This window comes from Alosa pseudoharengus, unplaced genomic scaffold, assembly GCF_046254945.1.
Source record: "Alosa pseudoharengus isolate Yale_2024_CS ecotype anadromous, Long Island Sound unplaced genomic scaffold, YU_APseudo_1.1 YU_APseudo_1.1_scf_14, whole genome shotgun sequence".
Lineage (NCBI taxonomy): Eukaryota > Metazoa > Chordata > Actinopteri > Clupeiformes > Clupeidae > Alosa > Alosa pseudoharengus.
The window spans coordinates 33,260,586-33,280,015 of record NW_027468609.1 but is presented as its reverse complement, the minus strand read 5'-3'; the positions used below and the strand labels follow the sequence as shown (position 1 = coordinate 33,280,015).

The 19,430-nt window shown below is 42.6% G+C and overlaps 1 protein-coding gene across 1 annotated transcript in view; it reads right to left on the bottom strand.

The window, feature by feature from the left end:
- Positions 1–19,430, bottom strand: part of LOC143122657 (transmembrane protein 132D) — a 115,487-nt gene that overhangs the window by 28,072 nt on the left and 67,985 nt on the right. The window contains exon 4 of the mRNA XM_076283438.1: positions 7,324–7,510. Within this exon, the coding sequence (XP_076139553.1) occupies positions 7,324–7,510 (187 nt within the window). The remainder of the gene's footprint in view (positions 1–7,323; positions 7,511–19,430) is intronic.

The window sequence follows — 19,430 nt, the reverse complement described above, 5'->3', positions numbered from 1 at the left end:
GACAGCTGGTGTGCTCCAACGCCTCAAATAATACCTCTACATCACCGGTGACGGTCCGAGAAAGAGTCGACGATGAATTACTCTCTGAGAGGAAGATTTAAAGAGCAGGTCGATGCTCCAGAGGGTCAATGAGGGCAAGCTGACAAATAGTATATTGAACTACATGACGCACTCAGAAGTACGGTGAGAAAACTTCCATATTGAAGAAGATGGCTTGTTTCATACTCTTTCTATTTAATCTTCTCAGTGGAAGGGTAAAAAGTATTAAATAAAGATACGTTCGGTGAATACTGTATATGTACATGTCATATGCTGTTATAATTTAACATATCTAGGCCCTGATGAGGTCACTCTCCCACACACTCGAAACAATAAACCTGCTCAGCTGCGCACTCAGGTATCAACAGCGGGTGTGTGAGGTGAGCTATGTCTGCTTTGGCTCCTGAGGGGCGGTGGTTTACCGGCGTTACCCTTGACCGCGGGACTGGGCATGCAGCTGGCAAGCCCCGATTCCCGTTGCATAATTCATGCGCTCTGCCTGACAGGTCCGCCCACTGGCAGCCATCGGAGACGCCGGGACTCGGCATTAGGCAGCCAGCTCACTCCAACGGCCTCTGCCCAGGCTCACCTATCCGCTAACCCCATAAACACACACATGCACACACACACACACAGACACACAAACACACAAACACACACACACACAGACAGACACACACAGACACACACACACACACACACACACACACACACACACACACACACACACACACACACACACACACACAGACACACACACAGGCACACAGACAGACACACACACACACACACACACACACACACACCCTTCCCCTGGTGCCTCCGCCGCTCATATTTACATCCAAATGTGGTGGGGCATCGCCTGCGCATCAAGCATGGATGAGATGGAGGCTAGTGCAAAACAAGTCAATGGACCTTATTGGCAGGCTGTGAGAAGCACCAGAGTAAAAAGCTGGAGCAAGGTGCAAGGGTGCTCTATCAAGATGCACAGCCAAACTTCAAACTATTTAGAATATTTGATTAAAAAAGAGAGAGAGAAAGAGAGAGAGAGAGAGAAAAAGGGGAGGACAAAAATCGATTTAGCGGTTGGACTCGATGAGGTGAGAGCGGAGCGGCGTTGCAGCGGCGAACTCCGTCCGTTCGCGCTCACCTTTCCCAGGCGCAGTCACAAAGCTGTCATTATCCCCCACTGCTCTCCGCAATCACACTGAAATGGCACAATGGCAAGCGCAGGCTCTAAATGCATTAGAATGGAGCCATTGTGAGGCCGGTCTCTTGTTCATGCCCTTCTCGGATGCTGTTTTTAATGTCGCTCTCCTTCTCTTGTTCTCCTTCTCAGAAATCTGTGGTCCGACTTTGGACGTCACATCTAGCCACATTACAGAGGAAGGAGAAATTGCTACTATGATGTGCACAAATGACTAAATGTTGTGGAGGTTGAACTAATAGTTATGAGAATTTTCATTCTGATCTGAGAAAAGCACCAAAGCGACTGAGAAAAACTGTAGGATCACTGCCACACACAAAGGGAGTCAGTTTCAGAGTTGTGGGTGTGAGTGTGTGTGTATGCATGTGTGTAAGTATGCTGTAGCTGGGTATGCAAATGTATTAGTGAAGAAATGTATTAGTGGAGAAGACATTGCTACGATTAGGTGAGTGCATGCATGTTCTACGGATGTAAAGCGATTGGGCCATATATCTGAATGACATAACCGGACATTTGGAACTCCCAACTTAGCCGGCTTTTACACTACTCCCCTCCTAGTATTTCCAACGGACATTATGTAAATGAGCTCATGTCTGAGCGAAGCGAAGAACATGTGGAGATTCTGCTCATGTGCGTGTTCAACCACGTTCAACCTGTTCAGCCACGCGGAGATTCTTTTCATGTGCGTCGGTGTCGTGCACACATAATGTCCACATGTCAGCATCATATCTGAATCACCCGAAGGGTTGGACATTCGTTTGACAAAGTTCCGTATATACTGTGGAGGACGTGTCTAAAAGCAGCTAATGTGTGTGTGTGATTAGATAGATAGATAGATAGATAGATAGATAGATAGATAGATAGATAGACACACAATGAATAGTAAGCACACACACACTCAGAGCAGTGGATAGCCATTGCGGTGCCTTGCTCAAGGGCACCTCAGCCATGGATATGGACATGGGAGCATGCTGTTAACTCCCCACGCCCATATTTTTTCTCACCCTTCAGTCATCTGATTCCTTAATCGGTAGGCCTCGGGTGCCGTGTGTCTGGGTGTGTGTGTACGTTTGTTTGTGTGTGAATCTGTGGTGTGCATTTATGTACATCTGCAAGCTCTGCCATTTGAACATCTGTGAGAATACCTCCTGTGTGTGTGTGTGTGTGTGTGTGTGCGTGCGCATGTGTTTGTGTGTATGTGTGTGTTTGTCTGTGTGTGTGTTTACCTGTGGTGTGTATTTATGTACTGTGTACTATGTTATGCTATGTATCTGCAAGCTCTGGCATTTGAACATCTGTGAGAATAAATTGTGTGTGTGTGTGTGTGTGTGTGTGTGTGTGTGTGTGAGGGGGAGGGGATGGTTCACATACCATGCGGGCCAGCGCTCTGAGAGTTTCAGAGTAATGAAAGGCCATTCAGGGAGGCCGATCGATCGCTGCAGCTCCCTTCCAGGGCACTGCTTTGCCACCACACACACACACACACACTTATATATACCTGTCTGCATCTTAATCCCAGCCAACAACACACTCATCCACCTCTTCAAAAAAGAAAAACTGTTCTCATGTCAACCCCATCTCCTCTCCTCCCCCTCCTCCATTCCTCCTCCTCTGAAACAGCCGCCTCTCTTTACCTACAGAGGCACCTGGGTGACAAAGGCAGTAAAAGCAAAGCGGCGAGAACTAAAACACTGCAATGGGCAAAGACTGATAGCTTCGCTTGGGCACCACGGCCTCAGTGTTTGCCTGGAGGCAACGGCTTTCATAACAGATAACACGGAACACCAAACAGCCAGCGTGTTGTATGGGGAAAAGCTTTGCATTGTTTCAGCCATAGCGCTGTTTGTAGCCTGATTGTTCTTTGGTCTCGACACTGATCCCTGTGGGATGCCATCCAGCAGAGCTGAAGCACTAAGGAGCTAATATCTTGGAGTGTGTCGTGAAAGAATGGTCTGTTTCAGCAGCCTGTTGACTGGGACTCAGCAAAGCGAAGGCTCCTGCTGCTCCCACTGAGTGGCTAGCTAGGGTAGCACACGCTGGGGCAGCATGGAGATTGCATCACAAACACACACACACAGACAGACATATTCATGGCACGCATAGATGGTCATGCACACACACACATATAGACACACACACACACACACACACACACACACACACAAACACACACACACACACACACAGACTCTCTTTTTCTGCCTTTTGCTCTCCCTCACACAGACACTGATATGCATATCTCTTCTCTCTCTCTCTCACTTACCCTCAGACACACACACACACACACACACACACACACACACTTTTTCCTCACATACACACATCCCCACATTCCAACTCAAAGCCAAACACACGTATACACACGTCTACACACACCGAGCTGAAAGCCTTGGTGTGAGACATCAGAGGAGGAAGAGTCGGCGCTCGGCGCCCACTACGCATAACAAAAGAAATCCTTAAAAAGAACCTGGAACGTGTTTGAAGGTAGTCGACTGCTCCCAGTAATTTCTCTGGTTCTCTCTGTCTCAGCGCCACCCTCTAGTGTGCCCCTTTGAAGTGAGGTAAAAGGAGCAAAATCCAGAGACTACTGAGGTAAGGCAGCAGATAGCACCAACTCTATCTTCTCCAGATTCCCACAGTGAAGAGAATGGCGAAATAAATAAAATAAAATCGCGCTACCAATTACAGGATTCATAAACTAAAGTCAATAGAGTCAGGAGGGGGAATAACCGCAGAGGCATCTAAAAGCATGAAATATTTCTGCCTCAAGTTGTGGGTGTCTCACACTGCCAAATCCTATTAAGGCATCAAGTCATTCTGGACATCGAAACTGATGTGATTACATTGATCCCGTCTTCGCCACAGTTGCACCAGCGATGCACTTCTGCTTGTAGTCTGGGCTTTTATTTGAGCTTATTTCGCCGTGTTTTACTATGTTTTTCATACAGAGCAAAAACTTTAGATTGACTGCCTCAGGAAGAAAAGGTGGAAAAACCTGAGTGATCCGAGAATGTAATCGAATGGTGTGGGTGGTGCAAAAAAAAAAAAAGCTGTGTCCTGTGAATACACCAATGATACATCCAGCAATAATGACTTTTTTCTGTGGAAGCATCACCCCATACAAAGTGAGTTGTTCTTTATCTTTCAGTGAAAAAGAAGGAGGCCTTTGTTGTGTTGCGCTTTGTTGTGTTGTGCTGTGTTGTCGTGCCTACATGCACACGCACCCACGTGTGTTATTTGCCGGAGCCTGACAGATAGACACGGAGCGCCTCAACGTTTCTTGTCGAGTTAATTTGAGCGCGGCGACTAATGGTAATGCGAGACCTTGAATGAGAGAGAGAGAGTGAAAGAGTGAGAGAGAGGGAGAGAGTGGGAGAGCTAGTCAGCCAGAGGGCCAACAGCACCTAATGAGAGCCCAGAGACAGCCTGCATTTGAAAATACACAGAATATGTAAACACACACACACAACCACTCACCCACCCCCCCCCACCCCCCCCCCACACACACACAACACACACACACACACACACACACACACACACACCTACCCACCCACCCACACACACACACACACACACACACACACACACACACACACACACACACACACACACACACACACACACCACACACATATACACACACACCAAAGGCACAGATGGTAGACTAGTTGTGCATTGTATAGGACTGACTTTATTTCCGTTCATTCAGTCCATTCCTTTACTGTACAAGACCGCTTGAGCTAGGAGAGTGTCTCTCCTTTAAATGTGTGTGTATATACTGTATGTTCCTAGAAAAAAAGGGAATGATGATAATGCTTGCTATGATGACGATAGTGCATGAAATAAAGCAAGCCATCAAAGCAAGCTATTTGGGCACCAATTAATGGCTGACCATTTCCAGTAAAAGCAACACCTCCGTCCATCTATGCAGACTCAGTCTGCCCTCTCCCTTACTGCCACCCCCTTCATATCCACGGCTATGTTCCAAATGACCTCTCAATGCAACTTTGCTTCCTCATAATTCATAATCGAATCACCAGAGCACTAAAAAAAAAAGAAACACAGTACACCGCTCACCCATCATGTCCATTTCAGCCAGTCATGTTATAAATAACCATTATCTTATTACATTTAGATGTCTGCAGTCACTTACCAACTCTTCCCATTCGAAAAGAATTACTCTTGGCCCAAACTCAATTACCCCCTCAATTATGGTAAAAGACTATATACACTATTAGCCAAATTAGTCCTAATTAAAATGTGCAAGCGTTGTGTGCAGCAAAGCAGTTGTGACTGTTGTTTCAGCAGATAACATTAGCTGGCTCCCAGATTTCTCCAATCACGCAAGCCAATCCTCTGCAATAGATGTGAGAGTAGAAATAATATACTGTGGTTGGACTGACAATGTCAGTAAGACAAAGACATAGAGGAAGCAAAACATGGGGCAGTCTTCATGAAAGAATAATTTTGCCTTTCACAGTGCAATAAACAAGAGGCATCAAAGTGCGCCGAATGCAGGAAAAATCAATAACGTGTATGTTTAATGGTGGAGTGAGAACAAAGTACATGCTAAAACGACAGACACCTTATGCCAAACATTAGAGACCAAGAAGAACGGATAATTAGGGAGAACGATAAACATATCTATTTCAAAGGGTTGGTGCAACAGCTCACGAGATTAAAGACATTTCTTATCCAAATGCATTGATCTGTGTTCAGTAAGCTTCTGTAGCTCAACCAAGAGAGAGCAAATTGCTAGTTCTGACACAGTCATGGGCCCGATTCCCAAGGAAAGCGCAAATTCTGTTAACAATCCAACTGATAGGCTGTTTGAAATGCAGCTTCCTGGTGTAACTTCCTCTAGCAGGATGAGCTATCCCAGTCAGACTGAGACTGCAAGTGGGTAGAAGAGGCCAAGTCAAATCTTTGATATTCCCTTCCCTCTGATTCCCTTTGAATGGAATAGTAGCTAACATCCCTAACAGTCTGACTGCTTTTGTAAGTATGGAGTCTGTGCAATTTCATGCACAGGGAAATAGAGCATGTGCTTTTCACTGTCACTTTATCAGTTTTAGATGTTATACATGAATTAAGATGAAATTAAAGAAATGTCAGTAGCCAATCCATATTTAGACATATTCGAGGACATAATTACCTATTAACTTTAACTGTTTTTTTTTTTTTAGTTAACCTTACAGTTCTGTAGAGTGACACTGAACAGCACTTTCACTTAATTTTCCTGTTGTGCATGGTGTGTTACATACCATTTCCTTTTGATGTTTTTTTTTATTTTTTATAAAAAAATAATGTTTTGACTTTATCTAGACCTTAGTGTTATATTTCTAAAACAAACGTCAAACATGTAAGAGCAAAAACACATGCTGCCAGCCAGTACTCACTGACTTGACAAATAAATGGTCCGTCTTAAGGCCGTTACAGTAATGCTAAAACAACACAAAATCTGAACGCCATGAAGCAGCTCAGAGCCCACGATTGAGTTCCATGATCACTGCCAAGAGCTGATATTTTTGTCTTGTAATGGTGAATTAGACTGCCCAGCATTTTATGAATGTGCAAGAAAGTGCGGTGCTTACTGCTCTGGAACATGCAATTGAACTCTTGATCAAATCACTTCAATAAACCTCACAAATGAAGTCTCTGCAATAAATATAGATGGTCAAACAATGCCAAATATATGTCCCGAAAAAGACAAATGGTTGCCTCAAACTAGACTTCTGCACTTGATTAATTCCATCTGGTGCAATGCAGGATAAAATGAAAAAAGAACCATTCAACCAATGAAAAAGAACCATTCCTCAAAAAAAGTATAACAAACCTGACAAACCAAACCCTCATACATTCTGTTTCAGAGCGGCCATTCACCTTTTTGAACCTCTTGCTATATTTCATCATTACCTCCTACTTTCCCTGACAGCTGATGCCTTTGTGCTATGTACCAGATAATGGAGACTTTACCCTTTTATCCTCTCTCCATTTACTTATATGAGTCAGTGAAAGACAGGCCCCTATTGTAACCTGGTCAAACTGAGAGCGGGATAAGAGGTTCTCCTTACCATGGCCAGGGGCACGATGCCACCCAGGTCCTGTGGTGCCAGGCGAATCAGAGTCTGGATCTCGTCGGAGAGAGTGCGGGAGAGCGGGTACTCCACCTGCCAGGTGACGGTGCGGCTGCTCAGTGGATCCAGCAGGCCGTTGACCTCCAGGTCCACCTGCAGAATCCTCTGGAAAGCTGCCTCCATCCTACACAGAACATAAAGAGGGTCAGTGGATGAGATTGAGGAGTTAAGAATAGAATATGAGATTGTGTGGGGGACAAAAGAGTTCTGTGCTTTCTTGTCCAACATGGCTGGTAAAAGGAAGCCTTTCAATGTGGTGACATTATTGTCATTCAGAGTTGAACAAACCCTGAGGTGCTTCACCTTGGTTCAAGTAGAGTTACATTCCATGTTTTGAAAAGGTCTGCCACCAGAGGCTAAAAGCTTCATTTTTGGAAAAATGTACTGTGGCTACATTTGAAAGCTCTGATGGAATGCCTCTCCACTATAGAGCCATGCTGCTTTGTGCCCCATCATCACGTCGCCTGGGTCCTGTGGGATTCGGCCTGGTGGCAGATTATGATCCAAGCCTTTTCTTGGCCTCACAGCCAGAAACTATTACAACCGTTCACCTCAGCCCCTTATTGTGTTGGAGTAGAGAACAGATGGGCACAATTCTCCAAGAGTCTCCCAATACAAACACCAAAGAAATGCATTAACAACGTATATACATACAGACTAATTGGATGATATTTGAAAATGATGTATGGTGTTTCATTTAGTCTGTTCTTCTACTCCTCTATCAAAAATAGTTTTATTGAGACTGCCAAACCAAACACAAACGTTTACCCAAGCTCTGTGAGTCAGAGGGATGCTAGCAATAAGCAAATTGTTCTACTAGACTCGCAGAGATCTTCTTGCCAAATTAAACAATTCAGCTGGAGCTGTTGTATAAAATATACTATATCAAGATTCAGTCACTTGGACCGTGCCAGTGAATCTCAAAGGTGCGTTGGCCGGTTAAATGTCTGCATGCCGTGCTTTCTGTTCAACTGCCTGAGCCAGCTGGACAGTGCCAGAGCAGAGAGCGAGCCAGAGGAGCAGTGGTCCAGCCAACCCGTTGCTTGGGTGGAGTACGTAGAGGGTTTGGTCTCATTATTCCACTCCAGTGACACACACATTCCAGAGAGTGGCAACAGAGTAGAGAGGAGAGAGGAAGAGGAGGAGGGGGAGAGAAGGAGAAAAAGAAAAAGCAATTTACTTTGGGTCTGGTGCTCCTTGGACAAGATTTCCAGGCAGGAGCATAACATTTTCTGTGCTGATTGTGATGCAGAGCAGAAAAAAAACAATGAATAATACAAAGCTCATTTGATTTGCTGAACCTTTGTTTTGAACACACCATTATGTGTGGTTGTGTGTGTGTGTGTGTGTGTGTGTGTTTCTCTTTCTATACCTCTTAGTTTAAAAGAAACACAAAACACTGAACCGGTAATATATTAACTCACTCTATTAACTCAACTCAATAAAACAAAAAAAAACTAGAGAATGTAATTCCAGGGAATTACGAGTGCATGAAAATGCAAAAATGGCTGCTGAATGAAATATTGTTGAATATTGTCTAAAATATAATCTAAGTAAAAAGATGGAGGTCAGATAAAGAAAAAAGCTGGCGGGGAGTCATAATTGATGACAGCTGACAGTTGGAATGGCCAAACAGTTAAATATTTGAGTAGTTTATTAAATAGTTTTATAGTGAATTATTGTATTGAGGACTTATTTTGAAGTTGAAGTTGAGGACAGAGGAAACAGTTGGCGAGAGTTGTAGTTGATGACGACTGACAGTTGGAAAGGCTGAACAGTTAAATAGTTGGATAGTTAAAATGGTTAAATTATTTAAAATGGAATTATTGTAGTAAGGAGTTTTATTTTGAAACAGTTGTGGGCAGAGGAAACAGTTGACGGGAGTCAAAGTTGATGACAACTGACTGTTGCTAGAGTAGTTATGTTGGTTGCTATGCTGGTTGCTAGGTTAATGATGTTGGTTACTAGGTTTTAACTGTGCATGTGGTTGCTAGGCTGTTGCTAGGGTACTTGAAGTCGTTGCTAGGTTGTTGCTAGGGTGTCCATGGTGGCTACTATCAGAAATAAAGGAGTTACTACAGTGGTTTGCTAGTATAATCATCTTGGTTGCTATGGAAACTGACATAGATACTTAATTTAAATGGTTGCTAAATTGGTTGCTAGGTAGGTGGTGGTTTAATATAGTAGGCTAGAGGCACAGTTGATTATAACTGACAGTTGGAATAGTTGAAAAGTTAAATAGTTGGATAGTTGAAATGGTTAAATTCTTTAATAGGGAATTATTGTAGTGGAGACTTTTATTTTGAAACAGTTGTGGCCAGAGGAAACAGTTGAACAGGATCTGTAGTAGTCTTAAGAGAGCCAGATTGTATGCAGTCTGAGACAGACAGTTGCTGGAGGTGGCCGGAACCATATGGCTCTGGCCGGAACACTTGGCATAGGATTCCAAGTTGTCATGACACCACCAGGTTCTCCACCAGTCTCTTCTCCTCGTCACTCTGCTCCAACGATCTCCCAATCTAATTCCCCTGTCTACTGATTACCCAATCATCCAATCTCCCGTTGGCCACTCCCCACCTGTAGCCAATCTCCTACTGCCTATTTAAACCCCTGTCACTCTGCCCTCTCTGTCTGGCCTCTTCAACGGAGACACTTACTCCAGCGCACGGACTGCTCCTTGTTTCCAAGCCCCGCTCCTCTTTTCTGGAATTTCCTGCTACGTCCCAGGTTGTAGAACTTTTATGTTGGACATTTTCTATTGGACTTTTTCTGTTGGACGATATCCTCTTGCAAGATTGGAGCCTTTATGTTGGACTGCCTTGTTTGTCAAGTCAAGATCTTCTGAGCGTTAACTTCACTTCAAGACCTAGTTTTAATTCTCCTGCCTTGGTTGCTGTTTTCAAATTAAAACGACTTGATTGAGCCTAACCTTGTTTCCTGAGTCTGTGTGCCCTGACAAGTGCCCTATTGTGATGCCATAATCGGCAATGTTAAGTCAATGGGGACATTTTCAGTAGTTTTTAATTAATAGTTAAAGTATAAAAGTTGCAAATATGAAAAATACATTCAACACCTGTCCTAAGAAAGACCTACGTAACGCAGTTTGAATGAAGTTACTACGGTTGAAGCCGCATTAAACGCAGAAAAAGCGTTAGAAGAATAAGAAGAAGAAATCGGATAACAGTAGATTGCATTTTCATGCACTCTAATAAACAAGCATTACAGTGCAATTTAGAAATGCAACCTTTGCTATGTACTTCAATACACAAGTTTGTTGGAAAACAAATATTCTAGCATCTGACACTGTCACGGCCTGATGCAGAAGCACAAAGACTTTTTAAGGTCATTCATTGTTGTGCGGTGCATTTCTCCACGTCTTCATAAAGTACTTGAGAGAGAGCTGACAACCTACAATAGCAGGGTCTGTGTCTGTAGTGAGTGTTCAAGAAGATATTTTAGAAGTTTATGTTTTGATTAAACATTAGAGAAATCTTCAGGACTTTTAAGAGGTAAGCAGTGAAGCCTGTGTTCTTCGGAGGACTCTTTTTTTGGTTTGAAGTTTGATGGTGCTGAGAAACGCTGTGACGGAGAAAGAGAAAGCGGAGTTCGGTCCTGTGCTCTTTTTTTCCTTTTGGAAATGTTCCTTTCATTGTTCCCCCAAAATTCACCTCTCTTCTCCTCTTTCATCTTCCCATCCAATCCATACCTGTCCTGCAGGCACAAACTCTGCTATGATAAGTGATGCCTCCTCACTTTCTGAACCATAACAACAAAATGTCAGACCTGTGTTTACTGTCATACTGTTCAAACCTCCTTATGTCATCCCACATCTTTGCAATTAAATGGAACACAAGGACATCTTGTTTTGCACAAAGAACTGATCCAGATTACAATGTCAGCAGCTCTTATAGCTCTATAGCTTATTGTATAGGAAAAATAGATACTGAACAATAAGCATGATGATCAGCAAATGGGTAAGAAAAATTTACAATATTAACCATTATTTGCTCCTGTGAAGCATAAACATTGAAGAATAGTGTCATACTATGAGAGAGAGAGAGAGATCGAGTGTATGTGTGTGTGTCTGAGAGGGAGAGAGGGGGGGACCACTATGGATTGCGATTTGAAAATTCTTTATATGGCAATTTGACTCACAGCCAAACAGATATGCAGTCCTGCTTTTTTATCTTAAACATCCTTATTTTCCTGTCTCTGAATCTAGCACGATATATTTTACATGAGGTACTCTCATTTATCACTGTTTTTATGTTTCTACAATATCCATATTGATGTGTTGAAGTTGAAGTGTCAAGTGGAAGTGTCCGTATAAGATGAAGTGTTTAGTATAATTTGTTATGAAGTAAATACATAGTTGCAAAGTTACTAACTGATTCCTTAAACATGCCTTTATGTCAGTTTCGTAAAAACAATACATTGATCACATTAAGAATAAAATACATAATGGTTATGAGCCCTTCAGAGAAAGTGGGACCCCCTGTACTTAAAGATGAAATGATCATGGAGAATATCAAATAGCATGCAAGTCCATGGTCATCTGGGTAGAGACTTAAGAGTGAATACAAAATGAAAGGAGGGCAAGATATTGGAAAATGTACTGTTACAGAAATAAAACCCTTTTGATTTAATTGATTCAATTAAATCTAATTTGACATAATCTAATTTGAGAGAGAAGTAAGTAGAGACTGAAAAGTGAGAGGGGAGGGGGGGTTGCCCCCCCCCCCTGCATAAGTATTAACATGCAACCGACTCTTTAAGTCAGCTGAGAGCTCTTGAAACAGCACAGTATCTGTGCACTTATGCCAGTGTACATACACAAGTCCATAAACATTCCAATGACCAAGGGGGAAAGATGTGCTCCAATGGGTGCACTCAAGGCTGGACATGAGTCCCTGGCTGCAGTTTCGGGGTGTGGCCAGTAGAGGGGGATGTTCTTTAGCACTCCTCAGTTGACAGGGTTGGCATCAAAGCAGAGGGATCATCGAAAGGCCATGTCCTAATTGCCCAGCTACTCTATTTTGCTGTAGTGCTCAAGTTCACCAAGAGATAAAATACTCTAGCACACCCAGAGACGGAGTTTTCAAGGCGATCAGTGATCAGCTCATAAACAGAGAGCATTTTTGAACATTTTTACAACGACAAATTCAAATAAATCCCAAACTTGCACATTTTATGGTCGAAATTATGCGCAAGAGACTCGGTTTTCAGCTAATCTGAGACGGAGCTGACTTGCCTAAATGCATGGCAGCCTATTTTACACAGAATAATTTCATGAAGATTTACCTTTCTGAGCACATTCATAGTCGTTCAGTTAAAACTGATTTTAACATACAGTCGGTGAACACATGTTTCACTCAGACCCAGGAACACACACAGACCAACACACACATGCGCACAGCGCATAAATCTGTCAGTATTGTTCTTCACAATGAGATACGGATAAAATGTGCCGTTGCCATAACAAAAGACTTTGTAACAGTGGAAATGGAAATAAAAGGATGAATTGAAATTCTGTCATAATGCTTTTATAACTGAAAGGGGTCTGCTACTGAAGCCCTCTTCCTCTAAAGAGACTGGTATTCTTTATTTCTCCATGCCTTCATGAATACTGCAGTGACACTGAGGCAGACACACAGTGAGAAAGGGAAGAGAGAGAGAGAGAGAGAGAGAGAGAGGAGAGACAGAGAGCAAGAGAGAGAGATAAAGAGAGAGAGAGAGAAAACAAGTGAGGGAGAGAGAGAATGAAACAAGGAGATGGCGGTAGAAAGAAAGAATAGTTAAATGGAGTGAGAAGTCATTTCAATGGAGGCTCAGAGGGGTGGCGTGTTTTCTGTGCACAGAGGTGATCTGGTTAGCAGTGACAACAATGATACATCAAACGAGCAGAATCAATTTTACTACAAAGCCACTGTGGCCTGCACCTTGCGGTCGGCGCCGCGCACGCTGGAAATGAAAGAGCGGATCCGCACAGATAATGGCAGCTGAAGTCTCGCCGCGCTAAAGCCACTCTCTGCTGGGCTGTGGAGGAATTCCATTTCTTCCAGGTGCTCAGAGGAGAGCTTAGGCATTGGCAGCCTTTTGGCACGTTTTCCTGTGCTTAACAGTCTCTCTCTCTCTCTCTTACACACACTCTCTTTTTTCACTCTCTCTCTCTTTTCCTCTCCCTTCCCTCTCTCTTTCTCAGTGTGTTGTCAGGACCCCAACTGGCAAGAGCATGAAACTCAATCAGGGTGCTGGCATGGGGGCTTTGACCTGCGGTTTGTACTCTAAAGCTCCCCCCAGGACAAACAGGCCAAATAATACAGCCTTCCTCAACTTTACACAACAGCAGTCCTTCAGCCACGAGCCACCGAGTATGCTTACTGTGCCATACTATCACGTTTGATCAACAGCCCCCTTGAGTTTGGACTAGCAAAGTTTAAAAAGAGTCTTGAAAACCTGCTTACAGTTTTTAAAAAACACATTACTTTGAGTAAGTGAGATTAGTTTTACCAGAGTATGTTGTTGCTTGAAAATAAAAATAAGAAAATATCTTTTACGGTGCTCAACAAGATGCAGGAATGAATTTGTGCCGTCTATGAGGAGAGTGGGCGGTTTCTCATTTCTCTGATTTCACTGTCTGAAGGTCAGTGATGGAAGCAGTACATGTCCAGACTACAAGAACTCAATGCCTTAGAGGCTCTATGAAAGGACAGAGTGTAGAAGAATAAGAATATGGAGGGCATCATTTGTGCAGTTTAGAAAGCGAAAAAAAAAAAAGTTTTTAATTAAAACCGCTCATTGTCTCCTCAGCCATCAGTATTGACACTGATCTCAAAATCTTGTGATAAGCTCTGATTCCACACACAACGGCACACGTCATAGGGTTTGCAACCGCTAGAATCACCTCATCAGTTTGATCGCATAAGTAGCTTTTGTCAAGGCCTCCCAGAGAGCAGCTCAAAACAGTGATTGGCACATCCCAGTGCACGTCAAGCAACCCGGCATATTGCATGAGCCAATCCTGTACCATGGTACAAATCTCTGCCTGTGACAGTAACTGAGATCCCCCCCGTCTCCAAGGACTTATGCATTTATGGATGTGTACAAGAGTCTAATGCATATTTCCTGGTGGCGGAGTGGCAGAGACGCACAGTAATACCCTCCCCAGACTGTCTTGAGCCCGTCATGGCCAGGCCTTCAGGCACTGATGTAATATTCATGCCACTCTCCAGTTGATTTGCTTAGCGTTGTTCTCATCGGAACTTAAGAGATTCTAGAAGAATGCGCTGCCAGGGGAGCAAAGCATTTGTTGAAAAATGGACGTCCTTGGGGGTGCATATGTAAGCAGGAGCTACACCCCCCCCCCCCCCCGCCACACACACACACACACACACACCCCTCACACCTAGACAGTTATCCCGGGCTCGGCCACACATTACAGATGCAAAACCAAATGAAAAATTCCATCCCATGGCAATAGGCAACTTTTGGAACTTTTATTTTTCTTTAAGTTTTGGAGGTGCATGTTTGTGTGGCCCAGGCAGAGGAGAGATGAGGGGTGATGATTTCCAGTAGCCCTGCGCGGTTTTCCAGCTCATCATCGTAATGAAGGATGGAGTGGGCTCTCCGTCACATTAGGATGATACAGCGATGAACAGCGGACCATTTCTCTTCAGCCTCTATAAAGTGTCTCATGAACTTTAATATACTGTAGTACACTCCCACGGAATAAACTGCTTTGGCAGTGCCAAGTCTATGTTCGTTTTTTTTTTTTTTAACTACAATGTTTGTGAGTGCCAACTCAAAATTGTAAAATCCCTTTCTGAAAATGAAAAAACTGTAGTGTTACCCAGAGAAGGTGATTAGTCCAGGTGTGACTTTCAGTTCTAATACACCTAAAATTACAGGGTTCTGTAAAAGCTCCTGCAGAATGATTAGTATAAAAGTCCTTGCGTCCCTTGTAAAACAATTTGCCCAGAGGGAGTAGTAATTTGTGTTGTAGGTTTACAACCCAGTGCTGGTAAAGCAGTCTAGCTACATTCACCTTTGTGTGTAAAACACACTCTTGGCCGCTGACAGAGAGGAACTTGAAAAGAGTAGAGCAATACAAAATATTTAATTAAATCACAGCTTGTTCAGAACGAAAACTGCAGGTTGTGGATGAAACGAGGCAAACGAGTGAGACGTCTCATTAAGAGACATGCCCCTTTTAGGTGTCATTTGTTGGAACCTTATTTAGTTCCCTTAATTTGTTAGTGTTTGTAGTTCAGTCTACAGTTAATTTCACAGAAATGAAAAACAGTCTAGACATCTCTCCATAGGACATGGGAAGTAGCCTAACTGAAGAAACGGTCTGTGTTTTTGAGCAAAATCTAGGTAAAAGCTATGGGTTTCACAATCAGTTATGGATTTGTTTGTACTGTACCAACTGTGGACAACTGAATCTCTGTCCTAAAGTTCATTTTCATTTGGTTTAGCACACTCTAGTACTGTCAAAAGACACTGACATTTAAAGATTATGGGAAGACAGGGCAGTATTGAACAAACTCATAAATCATAAATACAAAATATTGGCTCAGAAAGCAGCTGTTGTTGTGTCTGCACTTACTCAAAAGTGAACTCATGACCCCTTTTCAGTCCCAATCACCAGAAATGGCTTGTACAAAGTGTGGAGGCCAATAACATTAGCATATTATAGAGAACATGGACCGACATTATGCAACCATTTCATGCTGATTTCAATGTAAATTTAAATGTACATTATTTCTACACAGAAAGCTTTATCAGTGTTTTGGGTTCAGTTGTGTGAAATATTGGGTTGGTTCTAATGTAACAATAAATGGTGTGGAAGTAGGCCTACACTGAACATTCTATCTTCACTTCCTGTTGGGTTTATATACAGACACAAATAGAAATGGCATCAAAGCTAACATAGTATACTAATATACACTACAGCCTTACTACATAGACTTAGATACAAACAGCAAGAAAACAGTAAGTGTGCCAAACCAGCATTAAGTTTGCCAGTGAGGCATTTGGTTAAAAGGCAAGCAGTAGGTCAAAGTCTCTCAGTATTATGGCAAGTTTCATCAAGATGTGAAATCGTAGGTGAATGGCTCTTCCTGCACACAAAACCATGTCTATAGACTCTGGGGATAAAGTCATCATCTTGAACCCTGCCAGTTGAGAAGCTTCAAATCTTGGATGTGAAGTGAGTTGTGATGAAAAGGCTGCTTAAAAAACTGGTCACCAGTGTGTTTTAAACAGGGTTTCAGCAACTCACCAATCGAGTGGAAAAATCACATACCGGTACATATTTATTTTTAAAGAATACCGTATTTTCCGGACTATAAGTCGCTCCTGAGTATAAGTCGCATTAGTCAAAAAATGCGTCATGAACAGGAAAAAAACATATATAAGTCGCACCGGACTATAAGTTGCATTTATTTAGAAATGTATTTCACAAAATCCAAAAACAAAAACAGAGACTATGTAACTGGATTATTGAGGCCAAAAAGATTAATGTTAATGAAGATGAAGGAGTGAAGGCAGCTAAGAGGAGGGCAGGAAGGTAAAAGATTCACTGAAAGAAAATACCATGTGGTACACCAAAATGTATCTAAAATGTGGAGAATACAATGCAATCAAGCATTTTGGGCGATGTGGAGTCACAGGCTGGCAGCAGATTAAATGCTCACAAGAGAGAAAAAGATGCAGTTTTAGACGTGACTGAAGCAAGCCAGGCTATAGGCCAGGCCCGACGGTAATTGTAAAGCAATTTACAAAAGATTCACTGAACAAAAATGCTTATATGGTACATGAAAATTTAGCTAAAAATGTGGAGAATGCAATGCAATCAAGCATTTTGGACGATGTGGAGAGACAAGCCGGCAGCAGATTAAATGCTCGAGAGAGAAAAATATGCGGTTTTAAAAGGACGTGCAGACCAAAGCTGCAGCAAGCAGGTGATATTTAGAAATTTATTTCACAAAATCCAAGACTAAGAACAGACAGACTATGTAACTGAACACATTGAGGCCCAAAATATTGAGAATTCTACAGGGAATCTTGAAGATGAAGGAGTGAATAGTGGCAAGAGGCAAGCCGAAGGCTGCTGACAAGTGCCCGACGCTATTGTAAAGCAATAAGATTCACAAAAGATTCACTGAACAAAAATGCTGATGTGGTACATGAAATTTTAGCTAAAAATGTGGAGAATGCAATGCAATCAAGCATTTTGGACGATATAGCGTATTGGCACAAGCTGGCAGCAGAACAAATGCTCACTGAGAGAGCGAGAGAAAAAAAGATGCACATTTAAAACCAGGGCCTAAATTTCAGCGCGGGATTGCGCATAAATTATTACTAAGTATTGAGCATACTAATAAAAGTCCCGCAACGCTAGCCATTATAATGCGAGAAATTCCCACACATTTTACAGCACTGTCTGACGTTAATCTAATAGGCCTGAAAGCGGACCAACTCTGACTTCAATTGAACCCCGCGCGCGCAGGACCACTTTGGGGGTGCCTCTCTCTCTTTGCTCTCTCTCTCTCTCTCAGCAGGATTTGTCACAGCTAAAGTCAAATTATTATAGCCTATTACGTGCTTCTACATCAACCGCTATCGACAGGAAAGGAAAACAAACGTTTAGCGATCAGGAACCGCAAACACAGAAGCATGACAGCCTATAATATAACGCGAGAGAACATGGATGTGTTCTCCATTTGAGGAACGTTATAATCGATTGCGGACGTGAACAGACAGCACGGAGCGCATAGGCCTACTTTCACTTTCTGTGTGTATTCACGTGAAAGATAATTAGTAGCAAAACAGCGATCAAATATTACATGGCAGTGAGTTTTGTTTTCAAATGTTTTCATGCATGTCCAGATAACGGGTGAGGAATGTTTAGGGGACAGACTATCGTGAATCCTGAATTTATGGCTGGGCAAAGCACAGCACCTTTATTTGGACCATGGCTTGTAGCCTTCGAGTCAGCTATAGGCCTTCATTTCTTGCGTTTTACTGTGAGACATAGGCCTATACTTTTCGTTTGGAGCAGCATACCGGTAGGCTATCAATGGCATTGGGTCACTATTAAGTTTCATGTATGAAAGAGTGTCAAGATGTCCATCCGCTTATTGCGAGATAAGGCATCCGCTTTCATTCATTCATGGAACGTGTGCTGTGCTGCAAGGGAAACCTTATTACGTATAGCCAAAGAGGTCTAAGATAGCCTAAATTGAGTTATTTTTTAAATTATGCATGATTTACTTTTTATAAAATTCGTAGGCTGATGCCTGGCAGCAACAATTGTGTTTAAATGTAGTATAACCTGGGGCTGCGTGCTACTGGTAGTTTGAGAGCAATGTGTTGGAGACTCATGGTGTAGGACAATGACTTTGTTGGCAACAATATTAAACCAACCAACAATATAAATTATTAAGAAGAGCTATTTTATGAGTTAAATTGAAACAAAATTATACTGGCTTTTATTTGTCAGAATCTGAGGCCCAGCTATAAATAGAATCCCGGCAGTAATTTGAGGATTTAAGTATGCAGGTGTGTTTCACGACTTGTGCATTTGAGAGCGCTCTCTCAAGGCTGTAGACGATAATGTTTCATGTAGGGTTCATGTCAGTTAATATAAATTAACATTTAAAAACATGTTCAATTATATAATTTTTTTCATATATAAGTCACACCTGACTAAAAAAAAAGTGCGAGTCCGGAAAATACGGTATATGATCTGGTGGTAAAAACCGCTGTGCAAACATTTAATAAATCTGGCAAATGTCATTCTGCAGTTGCATTTCCAGTTCATAAGGATCAAAGTATACTGACAAACATAGGCCTAGCTCTGAACTGGGTGAAAGGTGACGAGCCTGATCGAGTTTACATGGCTGTTTGATGAGGAGATCCCTCTCCCTTATTGAAACCCTTGCATGAAGAATCAAGGGAGGCCAGCAAGGCACGCTGGAAAGAATTCTCTTCACTGTTTCCTCGTGCTGTAACCAAGTTGATTAAATTGGGTCAAATCC